General features: G+C 36.0%; 1 protein-coding gene across 3 annotated transcripts in view; it reads left to right on the top strand.

The window, feature by feature from the left end:
* The window catches only part of LOC111149457 (phosphatidylinositol-4-phosphate 3-kinase catalytic subunit type 2 alpha), a 101,955-nt gene that overhangs the window by 43,715 nt on the left and 41,617 nt on the right, over positions 1-16,623 (top strand). For all 3 annotated transcript variants that reach the window (XM_022506548.1, XM_022506547.1, XM_022506546.1), the window contains exons 4-12: positions 1,867-2,024; positions 4,216-4,336; positions 5,064-5,175; positions 7,008-7,087; positions 7,219-7,282; positions 12,209-12,352; positions 13,808-13,856; positions 13,937-14,147; positions 16,226-16,348. In XM_022506548.1, the coding sequence (XP_022362256.1) occupies positions 1,867-2,024; positions 4,216-4,336; positions 5,064-5,175; positions 7,008-7,087; positions 7,219-7,282; positions 12,209-12,352; positions 13,808-13,856; positions 13,937-14,147; positions 16,226-16,348 (1,062 nt within the window). The remainder of the gene's footprint in view (positions 1-1,866; positions 2,025-4,215; positions 4,337-5,063; positions 5,176-7,007; positions 7,088-7,218; positions 7,283-12,208; positions 12,353-13,807; positions 13,857-13,936; positions 14,148-16,225; positions 16,349-16,623) is intronic.

The raw sequence follows: 16,623 nt of genomic DNA on the forward strand, positions 1-16,623 counted from the left end.
GGCTTTAACCCACTGAGCCACCAAGACACCCCTACTTTTCTTCTCTTTAATATTGGATCTTTTGTGGTACTTAAGACCACAGTGCAGAACTCAGATTTTTTCATTTATTCATTTATTTGACAAGATGCCTGTAGCGCCTCTGTTACTAAGCACTGCTCTGAGTGTGTTACAAACTTAGTTCACATAGGGGCACCTGGGTGGCTCAGTTGTTAAGTGTCTGCCTTCGGCTCAGGTCATGATCCCAAGGTCCTGAGATGGAGCCCTCCATTGGACTCCCTGCTTAGCAGGGAGTCTGCATTCCCTCTCCTACTCCCCCTGCTCATGTTCCTGCTCTCACTGTTTCTCTCTGTCAAATAAATAAATAAAATCTTAAAAAATTCTTAAAAAAACTTAGTTCACATAATTCTCACAATAACCTTATGAAGTTAGTGGTAGTATCCTCAGTTTGTAGAAGAGGAAACTGGAAGCAGATTCAATAACTTGCCTATGGTTACATGGCTGGTAAGTAGTAAAATCAGGATTTAAACTCAGGTTGTCTGGCTCTAGAGACCGTGAACAGTTATACTCACTGCCTCTCAAACTTCTTTTGTTTTTTTTTAAGATTTTATTTTATTATTATTTTTAAAGACTTTATTTATTTGTAGATTTATTTATTTATTTGTCAGAGAGAGAGCATACAAGCAGGGGGAGTAGCAGGCAGAGGGAGAAGCAGGCTCCCCGCTGTGGGGAGTGCAGATTCCAGACTCCATTCCAGGACCCTGAGATGATGACCAGAGCTGAAGGCAGATGCTTAACTGACTGAGCCACCCAGGTGTCCCAAGATTTTGTTTAGAGAGAGTGCTCAAGCACACTTCAGTATGGAGCGGATAGAGGGGCTCAGTCTCAGTACCCTGAGATCATGGCCTGAGCGGAAATCAAAGTCAGACACTTAACCAACTGAGCCCCCCAGGTGCCCCTCTCCTGATCCTTTTCTTTTTGTCTTCCCAAACTATTTTATTCTATTCCTATGACTTGATTATTTTAATCTCTACAGAGGGAAATACATAATACTTCAAGCATTCATTCCATTTATATTCCTGTGAAAAGCACTCAGGAGAATTGGATCTTGTCTTCTAACATCCAGAAAAACGTCAGTTAAAGGAAGGCTACAAATTTAAAAAAGGCATCAAATTTTCCTTTGTTTTCTGGTAACAGAAAGTGATGTTGGAGAAGAGCCATATATATTGTATTCATGCATTTCACTTTAAACTATGTTGTTCCTGTGAATACCTTCACAGGCGATTCTTGCCATTCCCTGAGTTTTAGAAATCACTTTGAGAGAATAAAGGCCTACAGCATGGTAAAAACTGATAATGATTTTTTATTGTTGTCTAACAACCAACCCTCTGCCCCCAAAATGTAGGAGAAAAAGCTCTAAGAAAAAGATTTTTAAAAGACAATAAACTTTTTATCCCTCTAGCAATTGCAGTTGAGGGTTACTTTGCTGTATTCTCAGTAGAGAGATTCATTAAAAGTGTACAGAGTAGATTCATTAAAAGTGTACATTTTGTATAATTATACTGTATAGCCAAAAAATCTGAAGCAGAAAACCTCATTTAATGCCTTGTATCCAGTGTATGCCTGGTTAATGTTGCTAGCGTTACCACAGATCTCCTGGCACTTTAATCTCTTTTCTTGGATTCCTCTTATCTAAAAGGCAAATGCTGTTATTTGGAGTTTAACTGGGGTCCATTCATTACAGTTCTCATGAGCTACTTTAGAATTGAACAAAGACAGAACTGAATGGTAGTAAGCATGCAAAGTTTTGTTTAGGGCTCTCAAATGCAGCTTTAAAAATATTTTTAACTTCTTCTTTCTTGTGAACAGATTGAAGACCAAGTTTCCATATACCAATCACTGCACAAATCCAGGCTATTTGTTAAGTCCAGTTACAGTGCAAAGAAATACATCTGGAGAAAATGCCAGCATGAAGGTCTCCATTGAAATTGAAGGATTTCAACTGCCAGTTACTTTTACATGTGATGGTAGGTTTGTGGTTTCCCAACCATCTTGTTTCGGTCTACTTTGGGAGAAATGTTTAAAATGTTATTTTAATCATTCTTGACCCTGTTATCATTAGGTATCCTTTTAAAAAATTTTGTATTGTGTGTGTGTGTGGTAAAATACTTAACATTTCATTAGTTACCCTTTTCAAAAAAATGGCATTCATTTGGATAATTTTCTGGTTAGGACTAGTGGGAAAATAGTTTACCTTCATGAATGCATATTTCTGTGAAAAATGCTGAGTAATTTTGATTAATTGGTGACATTTGGCCAAGGTCCCAAAACATGGTATTGAAAGGCTATTTATAGTCCCATTTTTTTTTTTTTTTCCATTTTATGGCAAGAAGAGTGTTTGTTTATAAATAGCTGTCAGTGAAATTGAAATTCCAGGTATCTTGCTAAGCTCTTCTAAGAAGTAGATAATCCTCCTTTAGTTCTAACTCTTCCAAATTTGGTGTGGATATCCTTTCTAGAAATGTATCCTTAAGTCTGTAGGAAATTTTTTGTCATAGTTTGAGTCTCATTATGTTTTTTGTTTTTGTTTTTATGTTTATGTTTTTTATGTATATTGTTTTAATGGGATTCCAGCAGTAGAATAAGAGCTATATTTCTACAGTACTTTGACCTAAAAATGATGCCATTTTTTTTCTGTCATGGTTATGACTAGGAAGATGTCCAATATCTTGGACACTTTCTTTGTAGTTTTGCACTTTTCAAGGCTCTTTGAAAAAAATATGAATCTGAAACAAAAATGTTAGCCAACTATAATAATTATTCTTTTAGTTTCTAAAGAAAAAACTATTCTTATAAAACATACTTTGAATTTTGATCTGGGGATTATTTAAAACCCTTATGTTGTAAGAATTACTACTAAAATTGAAAAAAGATCAATAGGCCCCTTGATAGAAATAGTAAACACTGATGACAAGTATTTCAATTTGTATGGTTTTGACTTAATATGTCAAGATATCATTACTTTTTGAGGAAAAAAGTAATGACTTAAAAACTTAATATATCAAGACTTAATATAAAAAAGACAATATATCAAGATATCATTACTTTTTGAGAGAATATCTCAAATGCCTATCGTTTGGTTCTTCATAAATGTGCACATTTACAATGTACATCTCTCTTAAGAAATTTAACCACATTATGATAGAAGTGTGTCCAAATGATAAGTATTACCATACAATTGGCTATTCAGAAATGTACCCATTGCATTAGATATTTTATGGCCTTTTCTGCCAATCTGTTGATTTTTCATGAAGTCTGAACTGAATAATTGTTTTCTAAATTGAACATAGGAACTCTTTTAGGAGTAAATTACTTTAAAGGGTTACTTTAATTTTTAGTGTCTTGTAATCTTAGTATCCAGCTACTGTCACGAACAATAATTGAACAGTACTTCCTACTTGCTATATTTTTATTCTTTGGAAAATTTATTAGGAACATGTCAGACATTTAAAATGGTGATTATTTTTTCCTTATGATTTGGTTTAAATCATTGTTTGCTGTATCCTGCTAAATGTTAACCTTTTTGAAGGAGTCTGTGGTAGGGAGGTGGCTTTCTTAGCTAAAATCTGCCCTATCTAATACCGTAATCATTAGCCCTATGTGACTATTGAGTACTCAAAATGTGGCTAATATAGAGTGAGATGTGCTATATATGTAAAATACAAGTGGATTTCAAAGACCCAATTTGAAAAGAAATAAGCTGTGTCATTGGTAATTTTAAAATGCTGGTTATATGATGCAATGACATTTTGGATTTATTCAGTTAAATATGTTGAAATTAGCTTCACCTGTTTCTTTTTTCTTTTTTTTTTTTTAAGATTTTATTTATTTAATTGACAGACAGAGATCACAAGCAGGCAGAGAGAGAGGGGGAAGCAGGCTCCCCGCCGAGCAGAGAGCCCGATGCGGGGCTCAATCCCAGGACCCTGGGATCATGACCCGAGCCGAAGGCAGAGGCTTTAACCCACTGAGCCACCCAGGCGCCCTAGCTTCACCTGTTTCTTTTTAACTTTTCTCAATCTGGCTAGTAGAATATCTTAAATTCTGTATGTGGCCTACACTATATTTCTGTTGTATAGGCTCTCTTAAATGATAAAAATTACATTCTCAAGTGTATAGAGTGAAATGAGCAAAATGAAACTGATGCCTCTTTTACAGTGAGTTCTACTGTGGAAATCATTATAATGCAAGCCCTTTGCTGGGTACATGATGACTTGAATCAAGTAGATGTTGGCAGCTATGTTCTGAAAGTTTGTGGTCAAGAGGAAGTGCTACAAAAGTAAGTATTCATTTAACTACTGAGCAACGTCTTTTGAAATTCAATTTTAAGGAGTTAAATTAGAAAAATTTCAAGTTAAATTTGTACTCCAAGAATATGTTGGGTCCTACTAAGTTAATTCATTGGATCAATAAGCTTATATTGAGATACACTTTAAGATGTGTTTAGGACAGTGGAGGACTATCAGACATAATTAAAATGTGGTATTGCCCTTAAGCTTATAGTCTTAAATGGGAAGAATGGTGGGTAATTGGTTGCTAAGTGAATTTAATGGCTCTTTTCTTTGTGCTAAGAGTTGATAGTCACATCGTTATAGACTCCATTTTCCTTTCGTAGCATGTACCATTACTTTTCACACAGTGGTCAGCTGCGACTTCCTTTTAGTTGCCTAAAATAATCATTATAATTTTTTTCTGAACCAGATAATTTATTGTATCTAGCTTTTAGTGCAGTTATTTTACAGATTTTAGTATTTTAGGTTACTCGAAATGCCCTGCCCTTGTTTTTCTTGTTTCTTTTTTTCATCTTCATCTTCTTTCTTTTGTGCTGTGACTCTTCTCACGTAGAATTACTCTTTTATTTAAGTGCCCACACTTGGTTAAAAAACTGTCTCTACATTTTACCATTCTCTTCAATTTCTGATGCAGATACAAGTTATAATTTTACTCTTACCTCTGTAATTTCTACTTTGAGAATAACATTGATGAAAATTAATATATTTTAATAGTAATCATTGCCTTGGAAGTCATGAATATATTCAAAACTGCCGAAAATGGGACACAGAGATTAAACTACAACTTTTGACCTTCAGCGCAATGTGTCAAAATCTGGCCCGAACAGTAAGTATGTACCTCATAACTGAATTGCATTTGGTTGAATCTGAGTAATTCTCCTAATTAGCCAATTTGCAATTTGTACATTCTCCAAGATTTCTGGGTTGGACTGGTGAATGGATTGGAATGAGGAACTAATTCTACCCGCAACAAGGGTTTTCAGCAGATGGGGGCATCTTTTCAATTATGGAGTCTTAGACAGCATACTACTGTGAGCTGGAGGCATATTTGAAAATCAGAGTGGTGGAAATAAAAGCTTGATTTGTAATGGTTTTACAAGAATGAAAACATTGGGGTCAAAGAGAAATGAGGAAGGAGGAAAGATTTTGAATAGTAAATACGGTTTGGGGGAAGAAGAGATCCACATTGACTTTTGCATCAAACGGAAAAATATACATTATTCTGCACCAAAGAAAACTATTTCTCTTCTTAAAATACAGTACTTCCTTTTGAAGTTAAAGCACATTAGAGTACAGGAGATTAGGCTGTTTTAGTACTGTATGAACACTTGATAAACTTTAATCTTTAAAGAGAATTATTCTTCACCTGGTAGAACTTTGATGGAAAAATAGCAGTCGTTTTTACTTTATTTTCTTAGGTTTTACTCCTGTGTTTCATAAAATTTATTTCACTTGGGTGGAAACTATTTCATGAAATTCAGTATATTTTAGCAGTCTTCAGTGGCTTTTCTTCAGTTTCTTAAGGAATGATTTTTTTGAATATATTTACATACTAAAGACTTAGTATGGCAGAAGAGACTGGTACCTTGTTTGTTGAGGGTAAGGTTGGGAGCAATTTAACTATCATTAGACAACTAATGCAGACATTCAGATGATTTCTTCCACATCTGATCCAACCCCACCATCATTTTCATTTGGTTGTCAGCCACCTTTAAAAGTGTTTCGTTTGTGACACCTAGGTGGCTTAGTTGATTAAGCAGCTGCCTTCATCTCAGGTCATGATTCCAGGGTCCTAGGATTGAGCCTCACATCAGGCTCACTGCTCAGCAGGGAGTCTGCTTCTCCCTCTGCCTCTCCTCCAGCTTGTGCTCTCTCTCAGATAAATAAATAAAATCTCAAAAAAATAAATAAATAAAAATTGTTTGTGGGTTTTTTTTTTTTTTTTTTTTTTCTTTTTGACAGATCACAGGTAGGTAGAGAGACAGGCAGAGAGAGAGGGGGAAGCAGGCTCCCTGCCAAGCAGAGAGCCTGATGCAGGCTCGATCCCAGGACCCTGAGATCATGACCTGAGCCGAAGGCAGAGGCTTAACCCACTGAGCCACCCAGGTGCCCCAAAATTGTTTTGTTTTTTAAAGCTCTCTATTCTTTCCTTATAGAACAGAAATAGTTATTACTTTGGGAGCTACTTATATATCAGAAACTAGACTTAAGACATTTATGTTTTTTTTTTTTGTTTTTTGTTTTTTGTTTTAAAGATTTTATTTATTTATTTGACAGAGAGAAATCACAAGTAGGCAGAGAGGCAGGCAGAGAGAGAGGAGGAAGCAGGCTCCCTGCTGAGCAGAAAGCCCGATGTGGGGCTTGAACCCAGGACCTGGGATCATGACCTGAGCCGAAGGCAGCGGCTTAATCCACTGAGCCACCCAGGCGCCCCAACATTTATGTTTTTAATTTATAAAATGAATTTTTTAGAGTACTTTTTCCTCACTCGGTTATAAATAGCATTTAATTCTGATAATATTTTAGCCTGTGTTCTGAAAAATCACTTTAGTTTCAAGAATTTATCATACACTTAACCATATTTAATTTGACAATAGAAAGACCAAAGAATGGATTTTATTTTTCTGCTAAAAATGTATATATACACATTTTTTTTAGGCAGAAGATGATAAAACACCTGTGGATTTAAACAAACACCTGCATCAAATGGAGAAACCTTACAAAGAAGTCATGACAAGGTGTGGCATCTAAAACATTAATTTCAGGTTTTCAAACTTTGCTTTTGGATGTGAATACCTTTATTTTGGCGAATAAAACAAAGTATTTGTATATAGTATCCTTTAGTCACAATAATTGTTCTTTATTTCAGATACCCTGTTGAAGAACTTTTAGATTCTTACCACAACCAAGTGGAACTGGCTCTTCAAATTGAAGTATGTCTTAATTCACATTTTGGCATGATGACTTAAGGATTCTTGTCTTTGTTCTATCTTAAATATTAGTGTGGTGGTGGAGGAAATATTATAGAAGGATGATTAAAACTATATTCTTGATGTTGACATTTGATGACTTGTTTTCTGAGCCATCTTGTTAACCAAAGTTCTCAATATTGCATGAGTCAGCACTTCACCTCACTTCAGTTTTATTACTAAGAGGAGCCTTCAGTTCAATTCAGATAGCATTAACTGAATGTTTACTATGTGCTAGATGCTGGAGTTATGAAAATGAAAGATCTAGTCCCCATTTACCAAGAACTTAAAACTAGTGATGGATTTAAACACAGTTTCATATAGTAAATGTAGTACAGAGGTATACATTGCATTCTTTGGGAGATCAAAGAAGGGCACTCTTCCAACTTGAGAGTTCATGGAAAGCCTCTAAGAAGGGAGTTTGCCTGAGCCAAGTCAACAGTATGGGTTAGCTAGAAGATAGTTGGGAAGGGCGTGTGAACAGCACACAGATTTGATACAGATGTGAAATATATGCATTTTTGTAATAGAGTACAGAGTGTGACAGGAAGATTGGAAGAGGACACTGGAGATACCAGATATAAGTTACCAGTTTATAATCCATGTTAACTTCTAATCTGTCCTCTAGGTTAGAGGGCCATATCCAGTCCATTTTCTATTTTTGTAAATAATTTTTGGAACACAGCCACACTCATTAGTTTACATATTTTCTGTGACTGCATTTGTGCTCTAATACTAGAGTTGAGTAGTTGGGACAGATACTGTATATTCTGCAAGGTCTAAACAATTTACTATTTGCTATTTTATGGAGAAGGTTTGCTGACCCCTGCTTTAGCCATTAAAGGTATTTTTAGCTGATGATAGGGGGTGGTTGGGGTGAGTGACTTGTTTAGTCCTAAGCTTTGAAATCCCTCTGGACATACTGTGTAAGTTACATTGAGTTCTGGCAGGATTGGTTTCAGGGAGACTACTTAGGAAGATGTTTTATAGTATTCCAAGTGAAAGATAATGAGTGTGGACAAGGCAAGAAGGAGGGATCTGATTAACAATATTTAGGAGATAAAATTGGCAGGATTTTGGTAAGTAATGAGATGTAAGAGAAGAAATAGTGAAGGATGACTCTTAAATTTCTAGCGACTAATACATTCTTGTCAGCATTTAAACATTCATTTATTCGGTAAATGTTGAATATCTCTTCATTGTGAGGCTTGCTGTAGGTGCTGAGGATATGGCAGCAAACAAATGAAACTGTAATCCCAGCTCTTAGTTTACAGTCTAGTTGGATGAGACAGACAATAAAAGTAGCAAAACATGTGCTGTATCAGGTGGTAAGCACTACAGAGAAAAATAAAGGAGGATAATGTTTCAGTTTCAACATTTGTATTCAGAGAAGGCCTTATTAAGAAGATGAAATTGAGCAAAGAAGTAGAGAGAAAGAAACTATCTGGTTTTCTAGGGGAAGAGGAGGGTGCCTAATATATATAAGGTCTGTCTTTCTAGCTAGAATAGAGTGAGGAAGAGGGGAGAGAATGGAAGATGTTTTGTTAGCTGCAGAGGGTGGATGGGGGAAGAGGGGATGGCAGAGGGAGAAACCAGGAGAGGGGCAGATTTGGATGGAAGATATGGAACTTAATTTTGGACTTTATGTTTGTGATGACTTTTGTTCACCTTAATAGCAGTGTTAAGTAGGCAAAGCTGGATGCAGGGGTTGATCTCACAACCCTAGATCATGACCTGAGCCGAAGTCAAAAGTCAGACACTTAACTGACTGAGCCACCCAGGTACCCCTTTGTTCCCTTTACTTTTAATGCTTTTCCTCCAGATATTTGCATGGCTTACCCATCAGTTTAAGGTCTCCACTCACTTATCACAGATGTCTTCATGACCATCTTATCTAAAATAGTGACTAAAAAATATTATTACCCACATTTTTATAGCTTTATTGTGGTATAATTTATATACCATAAAATGTACCCATTAGATGTATATAATTCAATGATTTCTTTTAGTAAATGCATAGAATTGCATAATTATCCCCACATCTAGTTCTTTAGAACATTTTCATGACCCCCAAATTTTCCATTTGCTACTTTACAGTCATTCCCCATTCCCAGACCCACCCACAGATAATGCCCAATCTGGTTCCTGCTTGATAGATTTGCCTTTATTGGAGATTTCATGTAAATGGAGTCATATCCTATGGAATCTTTTATATCTGATTTTTTTTTTTCCACATATCCTACTGTTTTTAAGCTCTGCCCATGTTGTATATAAGTTGTAGTGTGTATCCACAGTTGGCTAAATTTTTTTTTTATTGCTAAATACTTTCATTGTATGGATACACCATATTTTGTTTTTATCTGGCCACCAAATAATGGACATTTTGTCAGTTTACAGTTTTTAGTTATGAGTTATGCTGCTATAAAGATTCACATATAAATCTTTGTACATTTTAATTTAGCTTTTAGGGGAGATCAGGAAGTTTTAGAAGTTTTGATTCCTACTGGCCTTAATTTTCTAGAGATAAGGTATTAATTTATTTTAGTAAAGAGAAGTTAGGGTAGTGGCAAATGTTTTGAGCCAAGGAATAATGGTTTGGCTTCATATTCTAAGAAGAATGGGAAAGAGAACTGACCAAGAACAAGTAAAAGGAATGTTAAGTAGCATGCAAGTTCCTGCTGAAATTAGGGAATGTTGAGTCTGTACAGTTCTGAGATTTTCTCTGAAAGTATTCAGCTCCCTGGTAGAAGAAGCAGAGAATAGTATCTGAGCTCAAAGACTTTGTTTAGTCAGAGTGAATGTGTGAGAACAAAGGAGATTGTGATCAGAGTATGTATGATACTGCAGTTTAGATTCTGATAGGGTATAATTTGGGGGTTGAAGATGCTATGAATTTTCCACGTGGACATTTATATAACTGAGGCTTACAGGATATAGGGTAGAAAGTCAGGGGGAATATCCAGAGCAAAAATAGGGTGTACAGTGGGGTAAATGACTACATGTCAATTGTCAGGCAGATCAGGCCATTAGAGGACAAGTTAGAAGACAGGAAATATAGTAGTAGAACAGGGAAAATTAGAGAGTCATTAATTAATAAAAAATAGTTAATTACTATAAAGAGTAAAAGAGGATTCTAAAGAAGGATTTGACATATTATGGCTTGTATGCTAAATCTGGCCTATTGCCTGTTTTTGTAAATAAAGTTTTATTGGAACACAGTTTATTAGTTCATGTATTGTCAGTATCTGTTTTCACACCATAATAGCAGAGTTGAGTTGTGACAGAGACGATGTGGCCCTCCAAGCCTAAAACGTTTACTCTCTGGCTGTTCAAAAGTTTGCCAATCATGCTTTGAGGGGTCCAGCAGTAATAATAGGTGCGATAAAGTATCTGTTAGCTCTAGGTTGAGGAACAATCGATAGTGAAGGAATTCTAAGGACTTAGGATAGAACCTCCCCTCCAACCTCAGGCTAAAATTCAGCCCTTTTTTGGAAATTCAGCCTCTTCCAAGAGGGTTTGGCTATCTCAGGGACACATGGGTTGCCTATAGCAAAGAACCTTGATAGAGTTGTCAGATTGGGAGACCATGACCTGGGGTGGGGGTCAGCAGGTAGCAGCTGGAGCTGGTCTTTGAGGATCACTGGGATCTGATGCTGAAGTAAAAAATAGAGGACTAGAACCCTGATGAGAAGTGTCTTCATGCTGTTGTGTGAGTGTCCCTTCAGTGCCCTCTATTGACAAAACCTAACATTGTGCCAGCTGGCAAAGGAAAAATGTTTATAGGTCTAGCTTCAGTATCACAAAGTAGAGCAAAGAAGGATGGATTTGAAATTGATAGACAATAAATTGATGACTGGCACATAAAAAATGATGGGGAGTAGTATAGGAGAATGACGTGAGCCTCAAAACTGGAAAGGTTTTTGCATGAAGGTGTAGGAGTAGAAGCAGAAATAAAAGTTATCTAAGCCAAAATGGGGAGCTAGGAAACAGACTGTCAGGTCTGAGGACTGGATGGTAATTGGGTGTTTGAGAGAATGAAGTGGTTTTATTTAAGCATGAAGGTACAGGGGGCATTTAGTTTATGGTTGCCAAGCCTCAAGGGTGGAAAAGTTTAAATTTTTAAGGGATGGTACAGTACTAAGTTTCAGCCCATTCTAATAGTACTTGGCCTATAAGGTTGGTTTAAATGTTTGATGAGTTCATTCATTATGTAAAAATGTTTCTTAATAAGGTATATACTTTAAAATGAGGATGGAGGAATGGGGAGGGAGTTTTAAATATTCTCATTGGATAAATGATTTTATAATATATTTGTACATGTATACTTTTGAATCATGGTGAAATCAACTGTGGTTGAATACGCTGGAGGGATAGTCCTCAAGGAAGTTTTTTCATGAGACAAAACATAAAAAAGTGATGGTTGTACAGATGTAAACGGTGCTTAAAAGTTGATTTAACGTTTCATAACTGTGGCCCAATGTTATTAATATGTGGCCAGCCTCTGAAGAACTTGGTTTCTGATACCAAATTTTTGGCAGGCAGGATTGGTGTTTTTAATATGGAACTTAATCCCAAATGAGAATAAAAAATAACTCCAGTTTTTTTTTTTAATGACTTAACAATTTGTTAATAATTTATTATTCCGATGAAATTAATGGCATTTGCATATGAATAATTGTCTCCTGCAAAGTGAAAAATCAGACCCAGTTTTTCCTATTCAAAATAAAATAGATAATTGAAAAGATTATCTTGTATCTTTTTCATCACAAAGAGGAAAGGATATCTGTTCTTAAGCACATCTAAAATGTCTAGTTTCTGACTTTATCTTTTCTGAAACAGATCCTTTAAATTCTACATACTTATGTTTATTTTACTTTTTTATTTTTAAAGAACCAGCACCGAGCTGTAGATCAAGTAATTAAAGCTGTAAGAAAAATCTGTAGCGCTTTAGATGGTGTAGAGACTCTTGCCATCACAGAAGCAGTAAAGAAGCTAAAGAGAGCAGTTAATCTTCCGAGGAGTAAAAGTGCTGATGTGAGTATTCTTTTAGTAATTAGCATTTTGTTAAATGCAAGTATGTATTTCAGTGAGTATCTGTCACTTAAACTGGGAGATTTTTGCTTCTTCTGGACAATGTGTTAGCACTTTAACCTTGGCTTTCACTTTTGAGTTGATTTGGTCACTTACTTGGTAAAGTTGGGAATTCCTGAGAGGAGATGGGCTGCTTTGGAAGGGCTTTGTGAGGGTTGATACTGAATACATGGATGTCAAACTATAAACCTTTAATGTGTGAAGGAGGAATTGTGGCATAAACAAGTTGGTTGGAGAGTTCAAGGTAGATACTGAGCTTCAGAAACTGGGTTTGTCCTTCTGGATGGAAACGTCCATGACTGTCCATGGGAGAAGTTCTACTTTGGCGATAACCTCTTCCTCTTGAAAATATCCAGAAACCTCACTAATAGTGACTTATTGCCTCAGAAACAACCAGGTTGGGAGTCCTTTCTTGATATCATACTGTTGCTTTTAGTAAAAGCTCTCCCTATGGTATTTCCATGGGGATTTAATTACCTCTGTTCATCGGGTTGTTCATAGCTCTGATGAAAGGATGAGAGAAGGTGGATTCCAAGACACAATAAATTTAACGAAAGAAAAAGTTATATTGATGGTATGCCTTTCAGCATATCTAAGAGAAAGCTTTATCGATTCATTCTCACAGAGAGCCTATCTATAGGGTATATAGAAATTTGGGTCTCTTTTCTCTTCTCTCTCTCTCTCTTTTTTTTTTTTTTTAAGAGAGGGAGAGAGAGGCAGGGGAGGGACAGAAGGAGAGGGAGAAAGAGTCCTAAGCAGACTCTGCAGTGAGTGCAGAGCCCGACGCAGTGTGACCTGAAGATCATGACCTGAGCCAAAACCGAGTCAGACAATCAACCAGCTGTGCCACCCAGGCGCCCCATTTTAAGATTTTTTTTTTTTTTTTTTTAATTTGACAGAGAGCACAAGCAGGGGGAGCGGCAGGCAGAGGGAGAGGGAGAAACAGTATCCCTGCTGAGCAGAGAGCCCGATGTGGGGCTCAGTCCCAGGACACTGGGATCATGACCAGAACCAAAGGCAGATGCTTAACTGACTGAGCCACCCAGGCACCCCAAAGATATTCTTACTATACTAATAGTAAAGCAACTAATGGAATATAAAGCATCATATTAGTGTATTTATCACTTTTGGGTTTCAGATCTTAATTACTAGACTGATTGAATGAGGCAGATTTTGTTGAGTTTCTGTATCATGCATTAATTTTCAGTTACTCTGATTTTCTTGATAACTAAAAATAATTTGTTTATTTGGGGGTTTTCACCCTTTTTTGAATTTTTGCTTTGTTTTATTCTGTAGGAACTTTTGGGAGGTTTCCTGATAGAGCATTTAATTTAATTTTTACCTTTAATTTCAGTACATATGGGCAATTTTCTGACTAATTTATATGTGTGCATGCAGGTGACTTCACTGTCTGGAGAAGGAGATATTAGTGAGAGTTCATCTAGGGGTATGTCTTTAAGTTCTTTAAATTCTAGCAACAATTGTTGGTTTTTCGGGGAATTATATTAACAATTTCTTTAAATCTAGGATCACTGAATTCTGAAAATCCTGTTCAAGTAAGCATGGACCAGTTAACTGCAGCAATTTATGATCTTCTCAGACTCCATGCAAATTGTGGTAGGAGTCCTACAAACGGTGCCCAAAGTAACAGGAATGTCAAGGAGGCTTGGACAACAACAGAGCAGCTTCAGTTTACAATTTTTGCTGCACATGGAATTTCGAGTAATTGGGTATCAAAGTAAGTAACTGTTTAAAATGGAATATGTACAGCTTTACCCAGAAGCTGTTCTAATTCTATAAATGTCAGCCATGCACTGTTCTCTTAATATTTAGTGGATGATACAGGAATTACCAGATACCTTTGTGGTTTTCATAAAAATTACAGAGATGTTTGAAACTGTTGCAATAAAAAATACCACGCACTACATGCAAAAAAAGGCAGGAAAATATATGTGTAAGTTTATAAAGACAAATACTAATAAATTAGTCCATTTATGACTGTTATTTTTCAGCCTTTCCTTTAGAAAAGGCAATTTACTGATTGCTAGGCTTTGAAGTCTATAAGAGCATATGTTTTCTACTGATTTTTTTTTTTTTTTTTTAAAGATTTTATTTATTTGACAGATCACAAGTAGGCAGAGAGGCAGGCATAGAGAGAGAGGAGGAAGCAGGCTCCCTGTTGAGCAGAGAGCTGATGCGGGGCTCAATCCCAGGACCCTGGGATCATGATCTGAGCCGAAGGCAGAGACTTTAACCCACTGAGCCACCCAAGCACCCCTCTTCTACTGAATTTTTAATATGGGCTTTTCCTTTTTTATTTTTATTTTTTTAAAGATTTTATGTATTTATTTGACAGAGATCACAAGTAGGCCGAGAGGCAGGCAGAGAGAGAGGAAGGGAAGCAGGCTCCTTGCTGAGCAGAGCCAGATGCAGGGCTCCATCCCAGGAGCCTGGGTTATAACCTGAGCCAAAGGCAGAAGGTTTAACCCACTGAGCCACCCCAGCACCCTGCCTTTTTTATTTTTTTGTCAGTGCTACAAAGTTTGCCAGCTTCAGCTTATGAAATGACTAATATAAACTGAAAAGTCTGAATTGAATATTTTTAGTGAAATAGTTCCATAATAACTTAATGCTATAAAGTAAAATAAAGACTAGTGAATAGATACTGAACATACATTCTGCTTAAATTGAGCTTTAGATTAATATACTAGAATACGTAATTACTTGAAAGTGATATATTAACATTCAGTAAATATTTACTGAATACCATCTTTGGGCAGTGTTCTTCATACTAGGGATTCAACAGTAAACAAGGCAAGAGAAGAATCTCTGCCCTCTTGGGACTTGCCTTTGTATGGGTACTACTGCCATGTGAAGGTATTTGATTCTTTTAAATGTTACAGGGGTAATACCTTCCACATCCTCCATACAGATTCTTATATACACACAAATTTGGGGATACTAATGAGGAAAATAGATACTTGGTAGAAGATAGTACAGAAAACTGCAATGATAATTAAGATGGAAGGAAAGTAAAATGCTGAAGAAAAGAGGGACAAATAAAGTGAGGTTGAGAAAAGTAGTCAAGTAGTTAGCTAGAGGTGTTTTGTGAACCAGTGAGATCAGATTTAAAATATATTCCAAATGATTAATAGATTGTATATATGAACGAAATGGCTAATGTGTAAGCCTAGCAGTAAGTTAGAAATCTAGGAGAATACAGTTTTATTGAACCTAAGGCTCCTAGCCTGCAAGATTGCCTGATGGTATCCAACCAGCTCTGTACTTGTGGCAATTAGGGGCTAAATCATTGCTGTCTAATGAGAATACAATAGCATGTATTCCATGGATGGAAGACTCCTAATAGATTAGAAAGACTGGCTCAGTGCAAGTCAGGCCCATGCATTAGTATGCTCAATTGACTCTAGTTACTTAGCGAAGAAAATAGCACCGACGGAAGGTAATGTTTCTACTTTCTCTTCTAAGAATTTACCTAGAAATAAATAATTATTCAGTGCCATTCAGCTAAAATCTAAAGCTAATAACTGATGACAAAGTCATGAGGAGGTTTCTAGCGCAGCCGCCTTAGACTTGCACTTGGGCATACACGTTTCTTCTGTATTCCAAATCCTCTGCTATACTTTATTTTTGTAGCATTTGCAGTAGTTGAATTTTAGATGTTTTCCAAAAATTCAGATGAATGGTGGCCACATAATTTCAGATAATAATCGCTTTTAGAGAAAAATGGCTAATGATATGCATTTGTATCAGTTAACAAATTTGTATTATCAAATTAAAAAATCTTTCTTTTCTCAGTTATGAAAAATACTACTTGATATGTTCCCTGTCTCACAATGGAAAGGATCTTTTTAAACCTATTCAGTCAAAGAAGGTTGGCACTTATAAGAATTTCTTCTATCTTATTAAATGGGATGAACTGTAAGTGAAAGTTTTGGCTTTTTTATTTTTTCATTATGCCCTCTCTTTTCCATGTGTGCATCCTACTTTTCATTTTTATCACAATTTCCATTAAAGTCCGCTAAATTCTTATATCTTAAGATCTCTCCTAGATATACTATAGAAGAGACAAATTCTCATTTAAAAATCTGAAATACTGTTCTGAAAAATGTGCATATTGTTAAATTACAGAACATGCCATTAATTGTTCTTAGACTTTTGTCAAGCGAAAACTATAAATTTACATATATTGTACA

Source organism: Enhydra lutris, unplaced genomic scaffold, assembly GCF_002288905.1.
Source record: "Enhydra lutris kenyoni isolate GAN:26980312 unplaced genomic scaffold, ASM228890v2 scaffoldscaffold22, whole genome shotgun sequence".
Lineage (NCBI taxonomy): Eukaryota > Metazoa > Chordata > Mammalia > Carnivora > Mustelidae > Enhydra > Enhydra lutris.